Source organism: Rhinichthys klamathensis, unplaced genomic scaffold (assembly GCF_029890125.1).
Source record: "Rhinichthys klamathensis goyatoka isolate OS25496 unplaced genomic scaffold, OSU_Roscu_1.1 h1tg000101l_1, whole genome shotgun sequence".
In the NCBI taxonomy this organism is placed as follows: Eukaryota; Metazoa; Chordata; class Actinopteri; order Cypriniformes; family Leuciscidae; genus Rhinichthys; species Rhinichthys klamathensis.
The window spans coordinates 46,750-65,077 of NW_026606640.1; the positions used below are offsets into that span (position 1 = coordinate 46,750).

At 36.1% G+C, this 18,328-nt stretch overlaps 2 protein-coding genes across 5 annotated transcripts; both read left to right on the forward strand.

The window, feature by feature from the left end:
- Positions 1-1,328: 1,328 nt before the first annotated feature.
- Positions 1,329-5,956, forward strand: atpaf2 (ATP synthase mitochondrial F1 complex assembly factor 2). The gene is made up of 8 exons (XM_056253025.1): positions 1,329-1,649; positions 1,737-1,781; positions 1,875-2,023; positions 4,880-4,977; positions 5,150-5,230; positions 5,344-5,456; positions 5,532-5,647; positions 5,749-5,956. The coding sequence occupies exons 1-8, from the start codon at positions 1,520-1,522 to the stop codon at positions 5,884-5,886; spliced, it is 870 nt and encodes a 289-aa protein (XP_056109000.1). The 5' UTR covers positions 1,329-1,519; the 3' UTR covers positions 5,887-5,956.
- Positions 5,957-6,490: 534 nt separating this feature from the next.
- Positions 6,491-17,489, forward strand: tom1l2 (target of myb1 like 2 membrane trafficking protein). Of its 4 annotated transcripts, none has more exons than XM_056253026.1 (15): positions 6,491-6,610; positions 7,184-7,268; positions 8,034-8,112; positions 8,216-8,365; positions 9,446-9,580; positions 9,740-9,919; positions 10,017-10,133; positions 10,280-10,413; positions 10,896-10,953; positions 13,240-13,405; positions 13,510-13,624; positions 14,704-14,776; positions 15,323-15,382; positions 15,845-15,881; positions 16,891-17,489. In XM_056253026.1, the coding sequence occupies exons 1-15, from the start codon at positions 6,559-6,561 to the stop codon at positions 17,043-17,045; spliced, it is 1,596 nt and encodes a 531-aa protein (XP_056109001.1). In that variant the 5' UTR covers positions 6,491-6,558; the 3' UTR covers positions 17,046-17,489. The 4 variants fall into 4 exon arrangements, with proteins under 4 accessions (XP_056109001.1, XP_056109002.1, XP_056109003.1 ...); XM_056253027.1 differs by having other exon boundaries at positions 6,492-6,610; positions 10,896-10,944; XM_056253028.1 differs by lacking the exon at positions 15,323-15,382 and having other exon boundaries at positions 6,492-6,610.
- Positions 17,490-18,328: the final 839 nt, after the last annotated feature.

The window sequence follows — 18,328 nt, forward strand, 5'->3', positions numbered from 1 at the left end:
TTTTAAATTAATAAAATGTATTCCTGTGAGGGAAAAGTCGAATTTTCAGCATCATTACTCCAGTCTTCAGTGTCACATGATCCTCCAGAGATCATTCTAATAGCCTATGCTTAATTGTTGCTCAAGGAACATTTCTTATGTTGAAAACAATTGTGCTGCTTATTGCTTAATATTTTTGAGCAAACTTTTTCAGGATTCTTGGATGAATAGAAAGCGCAAAAGAACAGCATTTATTTGAAATAGCTCACTCCAAACTTTTGAATGGTAGTAGGCCTATATTTGATCAAGTTTCCTTTTTCCCCTTTGGTTTTGTTGTTGTAACAATATTTTTTAGATAAAACTATATTTACCATAGACTATTTTTTTGTAAGGGAATATTTATTTATTTGAAGAAGAAATAAAGAGTTAAATGGAGATGAAAGCACAAAACTATTGACGAGGTTAGTCTTGTTTGTTTATCTGAAGCATTGTAGGAATTCCCATTACAGTTTTGATTGCCCGATTTACAGCCCCTGTAAAGGAGAGATGAAAACCAGGCTGATGGGAAGGAAGGTTATAGGCTATTTAAAACTCCCGTCGATCTGGAATCTACAGTGAGTGAACTAATGCAGAAGAGGCGGGATTTACCTGCACATAAGAGCAGATTCTGGCTTCTGTGTTTAAGGAGCTGATGCCTGCCCACTTCGGGCGAACTTCTCACTTAAAAGTAACGCCAGCTGATTGGTTGTGTTAACGGAAGATTTTCTGTCGCATTGTAGCTTTAGGCCACTGCCGAATTAAAGGTGTCGATAAGAGCGGAAAAATAAAACGTTTATAAATATTATAAATAAATTCGTATTATTAATAAAAAATATTTTCCCGCTTTTTCCAGAATAATGTATGACTCGGATTATATAACCTCTCATAAAGGCTTTTTTTGTGAAATCATTTTCTTATTTTCTTTCTCTCTTACTCATTCAAATTTTTGATTCTCGTAAGAAATCATTCATAAAAGTAGAAATCTAGCAAACATGTAATTCACGTAGGCCTAATCTATTAAAAATAGTACACGTCATTTTTTCCATTAAAGAAGGGCATACGAAGTCATATATCGGATTGTCTGCAAATGACAAAATATTTGTATTTTTTATATATTTTTAGACGTTCATTTGGATCAGAATTAGGTGGCATCGGTGTTAAAATGTCCGAAATCCCTGTAGTCTACAGGTGGAGCTGCTGGGACTTTTATTTTGAATTCTCCTTTACGGTCCTTATGTAGGTCACAGTCATCAGCTTCATGCTTTGGTCTCACGTTGCTGCATGCTTTGACATCCCTAGTCACAGAGAATTTATATTTCTTAAATAACCGGTTAACCTTAATTATACTTAAGGTTTTCTACGTGTGCTTTTCTATTATTCCTGAAACAGGAACGATGATTTGTCAAATTAGCTTCAACGGCTGATCCAGCTTTCTAACCTTGACTGAATTTGATCACAGTCGAATTATTACGTTAGTGCGAATACATAGAGTTTAAAATATATGATGTTACGGAATATTTGTAGGCATCATAGACAATTTGGCCAGGTCATTTGGCCATTTCCTCAAGGGCATCATGTTCCTAGCTTATCAACACACCTACAAAAGGCAAAATATGCCAGTGCCATAACGGGTAAGATCATTACAGAAATGTATAGCCTATAAGGACAAACCTAATATATTGATGCATGATCTCTTGTTCTTACATCGCGTTTTGCAGAAAGAAAGAAGTTCTACGAGAATGTGTCGATATCTCAAGTAGATGGTGAGCGTCTTTAAGCATAGCAAGTAATAAACGTAGGTTTTCAACAAGAGAAAAAGTATGCCTGTTTGAGAATTGTCTTTGTGTTGTCTACAGGGGGTTTGTTTGAAATAAACCTTGACAAGCGAAAGCTGAAGACTCCAGGTGGAAAGCTGTTCACAGTTCCCAATGAAGCTCTTGCCATAGCTGTTGCAACAGAGTGGGAGGTTCAGAAGGAAACACTGAAGTTTTACACCATGCACCTAGTAGGCCATTATTATTAAACGTTAAAGTTTCTAAATTGTATATATTAACTATATTATCACCCGGTGATATATTCAAAGTTGCATATAAAATTCAACTGTATTTGTATACATAATGACTGTCAATCACATAAACCAATATACATATATACTAGGGGTGGAACGGTACACAGAAGTCACGGTTCGGTTCATACCTCGGTTCAGACATCACGGTTCGGTACGATTTCGGTACAATGGAGTGAATAGCAAAACAAAAATGCAGAAGGCTTTTTTTATAAATGTTTTAAGCCTTGTATTTTTTAAATAAGTTTTATTAATAAAGGCATAGAACCAGTTTATTTGTAGTGCACTGACAGTAGTTTTATATAATTCGTTTATTAATAAATTATTAAAAAGACGAAAAGTCCTTGAGATATGTTTGGTAATTGTACCTGAATGAATTTAAAATTATTTTGCTATTTCAGATCAATATATTTGTTTTCCTTCATTTTAATTAACCCTAACTTTATTCTCATCTGAATTATAAATAATTGATTTCCGTATAAAATAATACTACCATTAAAAACTTTTTGTTGTAGGTTACAGTTTGACAAGAGTTTAGAGTGTGACAAAGCACAATGTTGTGTTTTATTGCGAGTGTACACAAATATAAGTAAACACTTTGCAGTTTTAATGATGTCCTGTATGAAAAAAATGACGGAGTATGTTTTTATGTTTCTGATGTTCGATCGCCCGTGCCTCTCTCTCACACACACACACACAGACTGTTCGATCGCGCGATTCGCGCCCGCCCGCGCGCGCACACACACACACACACACACACACTGTTCGATCGCGCGATTCGCGCCCGCGCCTCTCTCTCTCTCTCTCTCTCTCTCTCTCTCTCTCTCTCTCTCTCTCTCTCTCTCTCTCTCTCTCTCTCTCTCTCTCTCTCTCTCTCTCTCTCTCTCTCTCTCTCTCTCTCTCTCTCTCTCTCTCTCTCTCTCTCTCTCTCGCGCGCGCGCGCGCGCGCACACACACACACACTCCAGCATTGCAATCTTGATCGCAGCCTGTTCATTGCCGCGTGCAGTCACACCAAAAGCGAATAGAGCGAAAAAATTTTGTACCGTGTATTCTCCGTGCAAATTCGTGCACCGAACCGTGACGCCCGTACCGTTTCGGTTCAATACGAATACATGTACCGTTCCACCCCTAATATATACAGTCGTTAAAAAGAAAGCACACCCTCTTTGAATTCTTTGGTTTTATGTATCAGGACATATCATCTTGTCTATAGCAGATCTTAAAATTAGGTAAATACAACCTCAGATGAATAACAACATGACATATTACACGGTGTCATTATTTATTTAACAAAAATAAAGCCAAAATGGAGAAGCCATGTGTGAAAAACTAAGTGCACCCTATGATATGATATGATGTAGAACCACCTTTAGCAGCAATAACTTGAAGTAATTGTTTTCTGTATGACTTTATCAGTCTCTCACATCGTTGTGGAGGAATTTTGTCCCACTCTTCTTCACAGCGTTGCTTCAGTTCATTGAGGTTTGTGGGCATCTGTTTATGCACAGCTCTCTTAAGGTCCCGCCACAGCATTTTTAATCGGGTTGAGGTCTGGACTTTGACTGGGCAAGTGAAACACCTTGATTCTTCTCTTTTTCAGCCATTCTGTTGTAGATTTGCTGACATGCTTGTTATCATTGTCCTGTTGCACGGCCCGATTTCAGCCAAGCTTTAGCTGTCGGACAGATGGCCTCACATTTGACTCTAGAATACTTTGGTAAACAGAGGAGGTGACTCATGGTCAACTCAAAGAGGTGTTTGTGCCAATATGCTTTGTTTGGTTTCCCCAAATGTGGCGCTGTGCATTATGGCAAAACATATCCACTTTGGTCTCGTCGGATGACCTCTGTTCCAGAGGTCTTGTGGTTTGTTCAGATGCAACTTTACAAACCCTTTGCAAGCTTTGCAATTCCTCCTTGGCGTTGTGTAAACACACACTTGGGGTCCATTCTTCGAACCTTGCTTAATATATCAGAGATGGTTTAACAGGTGCCAGATCTTCTAATCGTGATCTCTGGCTAATTTGGTTCTTTCTAGCACATTTAAAATATCTGGTTTAAGTTGTCTAAAATCACTGATGGACTACACAACACAATATTATAATATTGTTTTAAAATAATTTTTATATTTTTTAATTATTATTATTGTCCCTGGTTCAATAGGGTACTCTTGTAAGAAAGTAGCAGTCCCAGCGACAGACTTTAAGTATCACCTTTAAGAAATAAGCCTGCTCCTGAGCAGCTTTGAGCTTACAGACTTGTTGCTATGACAGAAACTCTGGGATGAGTTTCGAAGAACCTTACAATCAGTTAGTCAGATCGTTGCTATTTACCCTCTTAATTCCTATGGAAGCAGTAAGGGTGTATTTAGTTTTTTTTATTTTACACATGGCTTCTCCATTTTGGCCTAGTTTTTGTTAAATAAAGAATGACACACTGTAATATGTCTTATGTTGTTATTCATCTGAGGTTGTATTTACCTAATTTTAAGACCTACTAAGGACTAGATTAGATTTTTTTTATTATGTCCTGATACGTATAACCATAGAATTTAAAGAGGGTGTACTTTCTTTTTCACATGAATGTATATACTACAGTATGTAGCAGATTTCAACTGCTTGATTGTTTATATTGTAACAAAATGTGAACTGTATTATTGCCCAGCTCTAATCTGCTAAATGCAACTATTTAGCATGAAGAAAATAAGATATTATATATATATATTGTATATACAAAACAATTGAACTGTCTTAAATTGTATATATGCTAATAAGACTTATTTCTGTCCATATAGACCACACTTTGCAACACAGCTCTTGATAACCCAACACAAAGGACGAAAGAACAAATGATCTCAGCAGCTTTAAAGTTTTTGGAGACTGACACTATCTGGTAAGGTTCACTGGTTTATTACTTGATGGTATTTAATTAATTAAACCAAGATCTTACTAGGCCTTCTCTGCCATTATTGTGCCACAAAATTGCAGTAAATGGTATTAGTTCTCCTAAATACATCTGCTGATAGTATTATGATTTCATTAAATCAGATCTACCTTGCTTGCAGTTACAGAGTAGAAGAACCTCCAGGTCTTGTGGAACTGCAGACAAATGAATGGGAGCCTGTAATGAACTGGATAGAACAAAGGTGATATTTAGTTGTTTTGGCTAGATTAGGTTTTAATAAAAAAATATAGCCAATATGTCAAAATATATAGCCACAATAAATGGTGTATATAAACATCTTGTTGTTATTTTTAGATACAATGTAGTCATTGGCTCATCCTCCAATATAATGGGCCCTCAAATCCCAGAAGAGACTAAGGAGACATTTCGTCAACACCTTCATTCCTACAATTTTTGGTCTCTGACAGGTAAAGATATTTGGTGCTTTTGCATCTTATGTGAATGGGCCTGTTTGAACAGTGCAGTTTCTAATGTTCCTACAGGGCTTGAGTATGTGATCACTCAGCTGAAATCGTTGATCTTGTCCTTTGGGCTGATTGACAGACACCTAAGCGTGGAACAAGCGGTTCTGCTGTCCAGACTTGAGGAAGAATACCAGGTATGGTGGTTTCTTTTTTATTCCAAATGCTTAATGATTCTAGCATGGTACATTTTCCCCATGTTTATGATTACTGTACATTCTGTTCTGTTTTGTCTTAGATCCAAAGCTGGGGAAATGTGGAATGGGCCCATGATTATGACATGTATGAGTTGCAGGCACGAACAGCTGCTGGTGCAATGTTTGTGCATCTGTCTTCTGAAAGCACAGCCGTTAAAAGAAAAATTTTACAGGATTGAAAAGGCAAAAAAGGCCCTTTATGGGACTGAAACAGATTTTTTTGTTATCTGTCTTAGTGTCTTTGTTTACTTTTTACAGTAACCAGTCACCTCCCAACCAGTAAAACGATGTTGCTGTCCAGTTATGTTGTGAGCAATAATATAGATGTCTAGGTCATGATATGTATTTGTAGTTATAACAGCTGCTGCATGTAAAAACTGTAAATGCATAATCCTAGTAATTAATTTCAGTTTAATGAAACGGTTCAGCAAATATGTTAGAAACAAAAACAAAAATTGGAGACTGATAAATTACAATCATGTGCAAATGTCTGATTGAGTCACCTCATTTGTTTTTGCTACATGGTCACCCAGATGTGCTTTTCAAGCAATTCCCTTAAGGTCAAAGTCACATAAAATGTCTGGTTCTTAAGTGCATAGTCTGAAAGGGCAAACTGATACATAACCATTAGTAATAATAATAATAAAGCATCAAACCTGCGGTATAAAGCAGTCGTGTCAACGAGGTCACTACTGTCCCTTTAAGTAGCTGGCGTGTCATTTCAAAAACAGACAGCAGGTTCCGCCAATAGCTTTGCAGCTCTGAATAAATCAACCAATAGGAGTCGTTCATGGGCGGGACTTGAGTGTTTACTGTCTCATTGACTGGTAATCGTTGGATATGTTGACAAGATGGAGTTCTTGCTGGGAAACCCATACAGTACTCCGGTGGGACAGTGCATTGGTATGTTTTTTTAGAAATTAAATGATGCTTAAACATTGTGTCAAAACAAGTTAACCTCTAAAGCGATGCATTTAACTGAGACGCTGTACAAAAGCTCACCATATGGAGAGCATGTCAGTTAGCTGGCTAACACTAACAGCTATGCTCATTCATGCTAGCTGCTCTAACTCACAGTTCTCAAAATGTGCTGCAAAATAGTAATTTCCTTAATTCTTTAAATTGCCAATTCTAGGGAGGCGAAATGCTGCAATGAGTTTAAGTAAACTGTTACTACAGCGGTTATTAGCCTGCTAGCCACAGGACAGTGCGTTTATCTCTCACACCCAGTTTCATAGCTAAAGCTTGAGGTAATGTGTGTAAATGAATCATACTAATGATCAACATTTATAAATGGCCACTCTGTGTGAGGAACATGACCGCTTGCTTTGGAAGACACCCAGCATTATCAAGCACATATTGCACAGCGGTTTGCAGATCAGTGCAATGTCATTAGTGCCGATTTTTTTCCAGATTCTCTTTTAGAAACAGGCAGTAACCGATTCTCTTATCAGTTTGCCTTTTGATCTTCTCCAGAAAGGGCCACAGATGGCTCCCTGCAAAGTGAAGACTGGACCTTGAATATGGAAATATGCGACTTAATCAATGAAACAGAAGATGGGTGAGACATGAAAGATGCATGATTCATCATAGCTTTGAACCTTTTTGCTGACATATTCCGTAAGCCTTAGGAAACGAAAGACATTGTTATACAAATCCAGAAGTTGCTGTCATTGTTATAGTTGTACATATTTTTCATAATATAAAATGTTTAATTATAGCTGAAGGATCAAGTCCAGGATGTTACAATTTTTTTTTATTCTTCAGCAATGTGTTATTTATGGAACCTGGTAATGCTTTCTAGAAGAACATGATTCATTCACTTGACCGTGTCATTGTACAGTCAAACCAAAATTTATTCAGACACCTTCGATATTTCTCACATTATCACAGTTTATTCGGTATAGTTTAGAAAATGGTATTACAATATGACAGAACTTAAAAGTTATCAAATCAGTTGAATTTGGATTGAATAGTTGTCAGGTGTTAAATTTAAGTACACAATTAGATAATACTAAATTAGGTCAACCAATTACCAAGCAATGCTTAATTTTTTTCAGTCTGTGGTGTAAAAAGGTCACATTAGCAATTAAAGAAAAAACACGTAAACAAAACATGGTCAGGTCAAAGTGTCCCAATTTTTTTAAATTTTTTACTGGTAGTCCACTGTATGAAGAATTTTTGGGTATAATATGTCACAGTTTACTTTATTTTGCTATCCTCTCTTACATAAATTAACTGTAGTGTCCTGCACCCATAATTTTTGGTTTGACTGTAACTCCATAATGAATTGCTTTTAGCTCCATATGTGTTATCTGATTTATAGGCCTAAGGATGCTATACGAGCTGTGAAGAAGAGGCTTAATGGGAATAAAAACTACAGGGAGGTGATGCTTACACTGACGGTGGGCAACAGTCGATGGAAACTTTTCTCTTTATAGTCTTACTAACGGCTGATAATTCCTTTTTAAATTGTCCTGTTTATTTAGATTTTCATAATGTGTTCAGGTTCTTGAGACATGTGTAAAGAACTGTGGCTATCGGTTCCACGGACTCGTCACCACCCGGGACTTCATAGATGGCCTTTTGGTGAAAATTATATCTCCTAAAAACAACCCACCGGCTATAGTGCAGGACAAAGTACTAGCTTTGATACAGGTATGGAAAAAAAAATCTGGATTTTTTTGTTTTTATTGTTCAGAATCAGTTAAGAAAAATGCATTTGCCATATGGTTTACACACACCATGAGGAAAGGAAAATGACAAGAACGAGAGCATGATGGAAAGAGAGAAAGAGAGAGAGAGAGGAGGAGGTGCATCATGGGGCTGGTTACCTGATGCTCGGTAGTCAAGGAGATCCGGCTGATTCGTTGGCACTGAAGTTGTGCTCATTACAACCTAGTGGATCAGGTTACCAAGTTTGGTTCCAACGACCAAGGCTAACTTCAATTTACATGGTCTTGCATTTAATGTGATGCCAGCAATTTCTCATAATACAATTATTAAGATGGAATCTCTAGAATGGCGTTGTCCAAAGAAACTAGGCAGGTGAAGTTTGTGCTTTGCATTTTTGTTTGCCATTCAAACAACTATTTAAAACAGTCACCTGATGGTAGTTACTACACTACTTTTCAAAAGTTTGGGTTTAGTATTTTATTTAGCATGGACACATTAAATTGTACAAAAGTAACAGTAAAGATATTCTATTTCAAATAAATGTTATTCCTTTAAACTTTCTATTCATCAAAAAATCCTGAAAACAAAATGTATCACAGTTTCCATAATAATATTAAAGCAGCACTACTGTTTTCGACATTGATAATAATTAGAAATTCTTCTTTAGCACCGAATCTGCATTAGAATGATTTCTGAAGGATCATGTGATACTGAAGACTTAAGTAATTCAGCTTTGCCATTACAGGAATAAGTTACATTTTTAAATTATATTAAAATAGAAACGGTTATTTTAAAATTTAATAATAAAATGGTACTGTTTTATTCTATTTTTGATCAAATCAAAAATCTCACCGAACCCAATACTTTTAAACAGTAGTGTAGCTTGTTTAATAAGTTATTTAATGTTCAAGTAGAGAAGATCTGAGCAGCCGAAATGTGCATTCCTATAGAAAAGTTTAATAGTATGCAACACCAGTTATAAACTATATTAATAGCTAGCTATTCTGACTCAATTTATGTCATGTTTTCACATATTAAGTTTGCATGTACTCTATACATCAGGCATGGGCAGATGCCTTCAGGAGTAGTCCAGATTTAACAGGAGTAGTCCACGTCTATGAAGAAATGAAGAGGAAGGGTATAGAGTTTCCAACGTCTGACTTGGAGACCTTGTCCCCCATTCACACACCACAACTGGTAGGTGTTGACTCCAGGTATGTTATGGTTTGTTTGTCACAGAGGTTATGGTGGCTTCCTCTAAAATATAATGGGCCTTATCATTTACTTAACTTTATCGCTTTACCTTCCCTCTTTATCTCTGCGCTATCTCTCATTGTCTTGCTCTGTTGATAATAGCTGCAAAGTGCTCCAGAGATGGACCAGCCGAAATACAGTGCCCCAGTCCAGCCCAAGCCACAGCCTCACCCTCACCCTCACCCTCACCCTCACCCTGCCTCCGCTCCTCCCTTCTCTGCCCCTGTGACTCACACTTCCCCACCGATGCCCAATCTGCCCATCAACCCTTCCCCAGAACAGGTACTACAGAACCTCCTTGTTTCATTCTTTTAAATGGGATGGATCAACATTTGTTTCCACAGATTGCTTAATGATGTCATAAAATATCATTGATTAGATTTGCAAGCTGCGCAGTGAGCTCGACATTGTGCGCGGGAACACTAAGGTGATGTCGGAGATGTTGACAGAGATGGTTCCCGGTCAAGAGGATCCATCTGATCATGAGCTTCTGCAGGTTTCTCATTCAGTTTTTTTTTTATATATTTATATTGCTAAAGTCTTGAAAGAGCTACATAAGGCCACTAGAGGGAGTGTTGGTACAGCATTGTGTTGACCATTTTTATTATTCAGTATTACAAGGTTTGTTTGCTTTGTTGGAAGGAATTGAACAGGACGTGCAGGGCCATGCAGCAGAGGATAGTTGAGCTCATCTCACGCGTGTCCAATGAGGAAGTCACGGAGGAGCTCCTGCACGTCAACGACGACCTCAACAACATTTTCCTACGATATGAGAGGTGTGAACAAGCAGGATGAATTTGCCTTTTCCATTTACTCACCCTCATGTTGTTCTAAACCCATTAGACTTTGGTTAATCTTTGAAACATGAAGATATTTTTAATGAAACCTGAGAGACTTCTGTCCCTCCATTGAAAGGCGTCATAAAATGAATCCATATGAATCGAGCAGTTTAATCCAAGTCTTGTGAAAAGAAATGATCATTTTATATAATAAAATGATTTAATTTAGACTTTTATTTACATCTAAACAATTATGGACACGCATGCATTGAGCACAAAAACTTTTTATTAGCATGTGATGCACACACAAGCTTCTGTATGTGTTTATACAGTATGTGAATAAAAGTATAAATGAAATCTGTTTATCATATAAAGCGATCGTATCACTTCACAAGACTTTAACCTCTTAAAGGTTCAAGAAAAGGCTCTTTTAAGCGAGGGTAAGGTTTTAATGATTTTCTTTGCTCACTTTTCTTTAGATACGAGAGGTTCCGATCTGGCCGAACTGCGCAAGGCATAAACAATGGGGTGGGTTGTGTTTCTTTAAGAGAGTGGTTTTATCTGTGTGATAGCATCAGTTCATCATCAATGTGTGTGTTTTTTCCCCCTTCAAACACATGTAAGGTAAATTGTTCATGCCAAAAGCACAGCTCAGAGTCACATGTGTCATTTTCTCTTCCCCTCATTGCTTGCTTTTTGCTCTAATATACAGTATGCTCTGAGAAAGCATGGTACGTTTGCTTTGAGATGCAAACACTTTCATCATGTGCGGTTATCAACTGAAAATGTGATTGCATGTTGGTGTTACTTATTGTGTGGTTTGGTCTGTTTTGTGATTTGTTTTTCTTATTTTTATTTTTTGTTATTGCTAGCTGAGGGAGGCAAGTATGAGTCATCTAATCTCTTTTTTTTTTTTTACTTGGACATGCAGATGCTAAAGAATGTTGTGTCAGTTTTGGCCAGTGCAGTCCCAGTCCCGTGTTGCATCCATCGAACCTCCACTAGCATGTAGAATGCCTGTCCTGCAGTCTGTGACCTTTGCTTGCCATTCCCTCCATCTGCTTACCCTAGTACTAGTTTCTCCACTGCTTCAGATAAAATAGGCTACATGGGGATTTAGGAGCGGTGCATTTTATGTAATGGATATATGATTTTTAATAGCATAATGCAGCAATAATATGCTACTTTAGGTTATTTTGGTAGTTTTCAGGATTTCCTGAGAGAAATACACAACCGTTCAAAAGTTTGGGGTTAGTAAGATATATAAATTACGATAAAAATATATCACGGTTTCCACAAAAACATTAAGCAGCACAATTGTTTACAACATTGATAATAATAAGAAAGGTTTCTTGAGAACTAAATCAGCATATTAGAATGATTTCTGAAGGATCATGTGACACTGAAGTTCAGGTTTGTCACTACAGGAATAAATTAAACTTTAAAATATATTAAAGTAGAATTTTTTTTTTTTTTAATTGTAATAATATTTCACAATATTACTGTTTTTTTTTTTATTAAATAAATACAGCCTTGGTGAGCATAAGAGACTTTTTTTTAAAAACATTAAAAACTCCAAACTTTTGAATAGCAATGTATTTTGGGTATTTTTGTTAAAAACAATTGTTGAATTTACTCATGTGGTGTCTAGTACTACGGAAAGGCGACGAGATGCACATATTAAATATGATGTACTGTAATTCACAGTCATAGAATCTGAAGCCAGTTATCACAGATTATTAATGTGCTTTTTTTATCCTTTGTTACACAGTACAGCTATACAGCACAGATGTATTATGACTTCTGACAAATCACATTTTGACAGCATGTGTCTATTATTATTATTATTATTTATGGTCTTTTGCCGTGGAATAAATAATTTCTTGTCACGAGCATGTCCCGTACCAATGTGCCACGACACCAACAAATTACGTTTTTGATGTCATTTGTGTTTCTTTTTTAAGTGCTTTTGACTTGTAAAATAGAGGATTCAAACACATTTGAGCACAACTCCTCTGAAATACAGCAACATACCTTTTTTAAGTGGCAAAGAAACAAATACTATGAGTAACATTTACACACACTGAGTAATAAGTAGCCTGGGAATATCCATTAGCCATCCTTCTCGTGCCCAGTCTAATAGTCAATGTTCCTGTTCAGTGTCACCACTTCACCTTTTCATCAATTCTTAGTGTACTTTGAGTTAAAGGTTAGACTTCCTCTCACAAAAGAGTTGGTGAAACTGGTGAAAGCATCGTATGTATTACATCCAAACCATTTGTCTTAACTCTTCTCAACCTGTAGAACTGACTGCTGGGTCTCTCTTTTTTAATTTTAATTTAAATTTTTTATAGTTCACTTCAAAATGAAAATTCTGTCATCATTTACTCAGCCTCAAATTGTTTCAAACCTGTATGAATTTCTTTCTTCTGCTGAACACAAAGGAAGATATTTTGAAGAATAACCAAACAGTTGATGGACCCCATTGACTTTCATAGTATTTTTTTTCCTACTATGGAAGTCACTATGGAGTCCATCAACTTTCTGGTTACCAACATTCTTCAAAATATCTTCCTTTGTGTTCAGCAGAAGAAAGAAATCCATACAGGTTTGAAACAACTTGAGGCTGAGTAAATGATGACAGAATTTTCATTTTGAAGTGAACTATTCCTTTAAGCAAAAGTAAAAAGAGTAGAAGTATGTAAACCAGTGTGAAAATGTTCATGGTGTAAAGGTAAGATAGCAAATAAATAATCTTTTATTTTTCCCTAAAGTGTCTGTAACCAATGTGTTTCTATGTGAAATGGTGTTGCATATCAACAGGTCCTGAACGAGGCGACAGAAGATAACCTGATTGACCTGGGACCGGGGTCTCCTGCGGTGGTCAGTCCCAGGATCAGCGCCACTCCTCCGTCCAGTCTGCCTCCCTCCGTCGCTGCTGTTCGCTCTGCCTCTCCAGTCACACTCTCCTCCAGACTGGCGGTTTTGGGTGAGTCTCGTACCTTAGGTACACAATATTCTGTACATTTTTGATATCTAGAGAGATGCTGTTTTGTTTGCCTGCACTAATGTGAGGATACCGTTGCTTCACAGATGTGGGTTCTGACAGTGTGACTGGCACCTTGAGCTCTTTGACTACCTGTCAACCCCAAGATGACTTTGACATGTTTGCCCAGACCAGGACTGGTACCATTCCTGAGCGGAAGAAGTATAAACAAATCAAAAATTTCATGCAACCAATAGATTATAATATATAATAGAGTTAAATGCCCCCTTTAAAGGGATAGTTCACCCATCTATCATCATTTACTCACCCTCATGTCGTTCCAAACCCATTAGACTTTGGTTAGGTTTCATTAAAAACATCTTAATTTGAGTTTAGTGATGGTGGAGCTTAATGAAAGTCCAGGTAACCAAAACAAAAAGGTCAAAAGCATTGTGAAATGAATCTATATGAATCAAGCGGTTTAATTCAAATCTTGTGAAGAGATACTATCACTTTATATGATGAACAGATTTAATTTAATAAACACACATACATGGAGCTCATAATTCTTGGTAAACATGGAAGCTTGTGTGTGCGTTGTGTGTGCTTCGCGCTAAAACAAACCTCATTGGTTCTCGTGTTTACCATATTTGATGTGCTATGTCAATTTCATCCTATTAAAAGATGGCTTTATGATGATACATCATTCAATATGTTAATAATTTGAAATAAATGAAAACATTAAGCCAATTAGTTCTAATACCCCACAGCGTTAACTTATCCCTAATTACTTTATAGTTTTTAAAAATAATTTAAAAAAAGTATTTACCGGTATGTGTTTGTTTTGAATAATGTCTCATTTCATGTAAAATACTAAACCAATTAGTTTAAAATAATGAATATATTCACAGATCACTATAATTATATTACAGTAAAGGTGGGGTGAGGGGCATCATACCCTATAGTATATTATATAATTTAAATCCTAAATGGGTAATTATAAAATGTTTTATTTTATATTATCCCCCGGTTTCACAGACAAGGCTTAAGTTAGTCACAGACTAAACTGCATATTTGAGCTGTTTTAACCGATAGCAATTTTCTCTGACATATCTTAAAATATGTCAGTGTTATTGTTTTATCTCAAGATACACACCAGTAATGTTTTTTTTCTAAGGCACGTTTATAAAAGATACTTAAATTAATCTAAGCCCTGTCTGTGAAACCATGACTATATATTATATTATATTATATTATATTGTTAGCATTTAACTCACACATTCCTGGTTTTGAACTCCCAGTGTACCATTCGAAGACACAAAGGCTTCAAGTGGAGTGGCCCCGACTTTGGATGTCAGACAGCAAAACACTGGGGTGAGTTTGTGTGTGTGTGTGTGTGTGTGTGTGTGTGTTTTATTTTAGGACAGTTTCTTGCCTTCTCCATCAGCATATGTACGTATGGACTCTTTCATGTTAAGGAGACATAGAGCTGGATGTTAAGATACTTATTTTGGAGTGGTTTATAAAGATGAATATTACTGTAATGCTAAGTATGTAGTACACAGTAATGTATGTAGTGTACCATACTCCACGCTCAGAAGATGACACTAGTTCATGAGTGTAATCGTTGAGAAATTCTTTCTGGAAGCAGGAGTTCAGAAAATACTTTTATTTTTACTTATTAGTTATTTACTAATTATTAGTAAGTGCAGCTCAATAGTGTTGAACTGCTGTGTTCCGCAGTGCTGTGCATGTGTTTCACTTGTCCATATGGGGGTAGTTTACTCATATTTGATTAAGACTTTTATGTTGAAGTTATTGTTTTTGTTTTGTTTTGTTGTTTGTTTTTGTCATGTTTTCTTGGGATTATTATTTTTATTTGTTATTTGCTTGGCTCCGGGCCATGGTTTGGGCCCATAGGCAGCTCTTGACCAGTCCTCTGTCATGGATGACATTGAGGAGTGGCTCTGTACTGATGTGGTGAGATTTACTTTTTTTTTTTTTTACTTTTTTTTTCTGTCTTCTTCAGGACATAACTCACTTATTTGAAAAGAAATATGTAACTGCATATTTCTTTTTGTTTGCCTTTTTATTCCTGGCTGACTACCCTTGTACCCTCTTTTTTGGGTCACTAACAACTCTCCTTGAATGGTTTTCCTGCGTTCCTTACTTTTCTGGGATATTCTGTTATTTTAGTATACACGAGTGCGTAGTGAACAGACCCTTGCTTGACATGCTTTTAACACTTTGATATTCTATACTAATGCCTTTGGATGTTTTTGGGTAAATATAATTTAGATAATCTGTTAATTCAAGAACTTCTATTGGTATTTTGAAGGGAAGAAATTATAATGTTTGATGTGGCTGCAAACAAATTGTGCTCCTTTTTTTACAAAGCCTTCATGCGCTAAAATATTGTACCTTTTTTTTACTTCCCTTCAGAAAGGAGATGAAGGAGAGGAGGGTGTGACAAGTGAAGGTATGAAGAATTTCTTGATTTATACTACGGTTCAAAATGTTTTCTAAAAAAAAATAAAAAATGTATTCAGCAATGATGCATTAAATTGATCTAAAGTGACAGTATATGTATAATATTACAAAAGATTTCTATTTCAAACAAATGCTGTTCTTTTGAACTTTCTTTTCATAAAAGAATCCATCACAGTTCCCACAAAAATATTAGGCAATATTATTAATATTATTCATCTTTGAAAATAATAAGAAATGTTCCTTGAGCATCAAATCAGCATATTAGAATGATTTTGAAGGATCATGAGATCATGAAAATTCAGCTTTGCCACCACAGGAATACATTACATTTTTAAAATATATTACATTTATATTACATTACATTGTAAAATATAAAACGGTTATTTTAAATTGTAAGAATGGGTAGAATATCAAAATAGCATATTATTTTAAATGATTTCTGTAGTTGGAAAAGATGCGTCTATCCATTTAGATCAAGATACGACCAAGTTGTATTTACAAGGTGTCGGATAGGCCATACTAGACTGACTCATGGGCATTTATTGAAGGGTGAAGAAGCACCAAAATGTCTATACTGTAGTACCAACTTGTCTGTAAAACATATTCTTTTGGACTGCCCAATCTTTAATGTTATGAGACAGCGCTTTTTATCGCGCCAAACCTTTATGGACTTTTTTATGGAATTTTTTTTTCTCACAAGTACATTCAAAAAATCTTTTATAGAATTGTACTCATTTTGTACATTTCTTTTTTTTTGTCTAAGTTTGTTTTCATTATATTGTACTCATGATATTATGTTGTTAAATGTTTAGTATGTATCTGCCATGTAATAGCTGGTGATGCTATGCCAATAAACTCAAATACTACTACTATTTGAAATTGTAATATTTCACAATATTACTGTTTTTGCCACTTTTGAGTGGTAGTGTATCTATTCATAGACCCAGCAGTTAAAGGCAGTTTTTGACTTTAAACACTTTATGAAAACTTTCTTCCAGAGTTTGACAAGTTTCTAGAGGAGAGAGCCAAAGCAGCAGAGATGGTGCCCACACTGCCGACCCCCCCGAGTGACGAGCTTCCTGCTGCTTCCGGTGCTTCTGCCAGTGCAAGTAAAAAGCCAGGCAGGTCCGAGGACGCCCTCTTTGCCTTGTAGATAAGTGTCAGATCCTCAGGGGCGGCCCAGCTCTGCTCATGTGGCAGTGGTGGTTCTGTCCCTTTGCAGATCCATCAGCATCCCCTCTTTCTCTCCTGCTTCTCCAGCACAATCAACAGTGATCAGAACTGTTTCATGATCTAGACATTTTCATAATGGACTTTTTCTTACTTTCCCAAGTTTTCATTCCATTGAAAATGCTCCACCGAGAACTCCCTGCCTAAAGCATACTGTTCCGTGTGAGTTCGAGAGGTCAATGTCTATTTTTTTAATTGATATTTGTGGTATAAAGCAAGACAATTAATGTAAAAGTCTATTACCAGATCCGGCCATGTCTAATTTTTGTGTTCACTGTGGTCCTGCATGCAACAGCTGAATAATCCTATTTCTCTTTCCTCAAGGATAATCTGTAAAGGGAGCTGATAATTGTTACTAATTTTTTTTTTTTTCAACTTTATCTACCGGAAGATTTGCTTTAAAGGGATGTTATATATAGGATTATTTATTATAAAATTTCCAATTAATACCTCTGACAAGACATACCATAGCAGAAAGATGATGGTAGCAGTTCAGCTTTCAGAATTGAGAATTTTGTCATATTAACGGATATTTGAATCGGTTATTGAATGAGACATGATTTTTAAGCATATTTATAATTTATTCAAATTTAAAACTGAATATTTAAAAGACTTTTATGTAGACTTCACTACATAGGTCACATCAAAGGGAAAATTATATGATTATTATTTCACTGGATTCTTTTAATGTTATTATTTTACTTGGCAAAGCATTGCCTATTAGAAGAAAGCATTAATAGGAACAAAAAGTATGTATTTCAATTTAATTTGCACTGAAAGAGTTATTCGCCTTTCGGCTGTGTTAACAGAGCTTTTGTTCAAATACAAAATTTAAGCTGTCCTTCATTTCAACGCTGTCTATTACGAGACTGAAAAACAAATGGAGTTTCTAGAGAACTGATGGTGACTGCAAGGCAGTTTAAATTGGATTTTACGTTCACAACTGCTGCAGAAAGGGTGTCAAGCTTAGCGTTGTTATTAAGGAATGAAATGAATCTGCCTTAAAGAACAGATTGTGGCTAGTTTAAGATGTAGTCCACTAATGATCATGTAACGTTTGGTACTCTTATGTTTGCACACCAGACATTTGATTTAGTGAGGTGAATGTGCTGACGTAATATCTTCAGTTCGAGTGCTGTGTCTCGCTGTTCTGTACATACTGTTTTGACGGACCAAATGTTCAACCTTAGCAAATAATTTAAGTGT

Bases quoted from the DNA above. Each gene is read 5' to 3' on its own strand.
- atpaf2 (XM_056253025.1), top strand. From the start codon at position 1,520: ATGATGTTACGGAATATTTGTAGGCATCATAGACAATTTGGCCAGGTC. The intron at 1,650-1,736 runs GTAAGATCATTA...CGCGTTTTGCAG, and splicing joins ATATGCCAGTGCCATAACGG to AAAGAAAGAAGTTCTACGAG. The intron at 5,231-5,343 runs GTGATATTTAGT...TGTTATTTTTAG, and splicing joins ATGAACTGGATAGAACAAAG to ATACAATGTAGTCATTGGCT.
- tom1l2 (XM_056253026.1), top strand. From the start codon at position 6,559: ATGGAGTTCTTGCTGGGAAACCCATACAGTACTCCGGTGGGACAGTGC. The intron at 7,269-8,033 runs GTGAGACATGAA...TCTGATTTATAG, and splicing joins ATCAATGAAACAGAAGATGG to GCCTAAGGATGCTATACGAG. The intron at 8,113-8,215 runs GTGGGCAACAGT...TAATGTGTTCAG, and splicing joins AGGTGATGCTTACACTGACG to GTTCTTGAGACATGTGTAAA.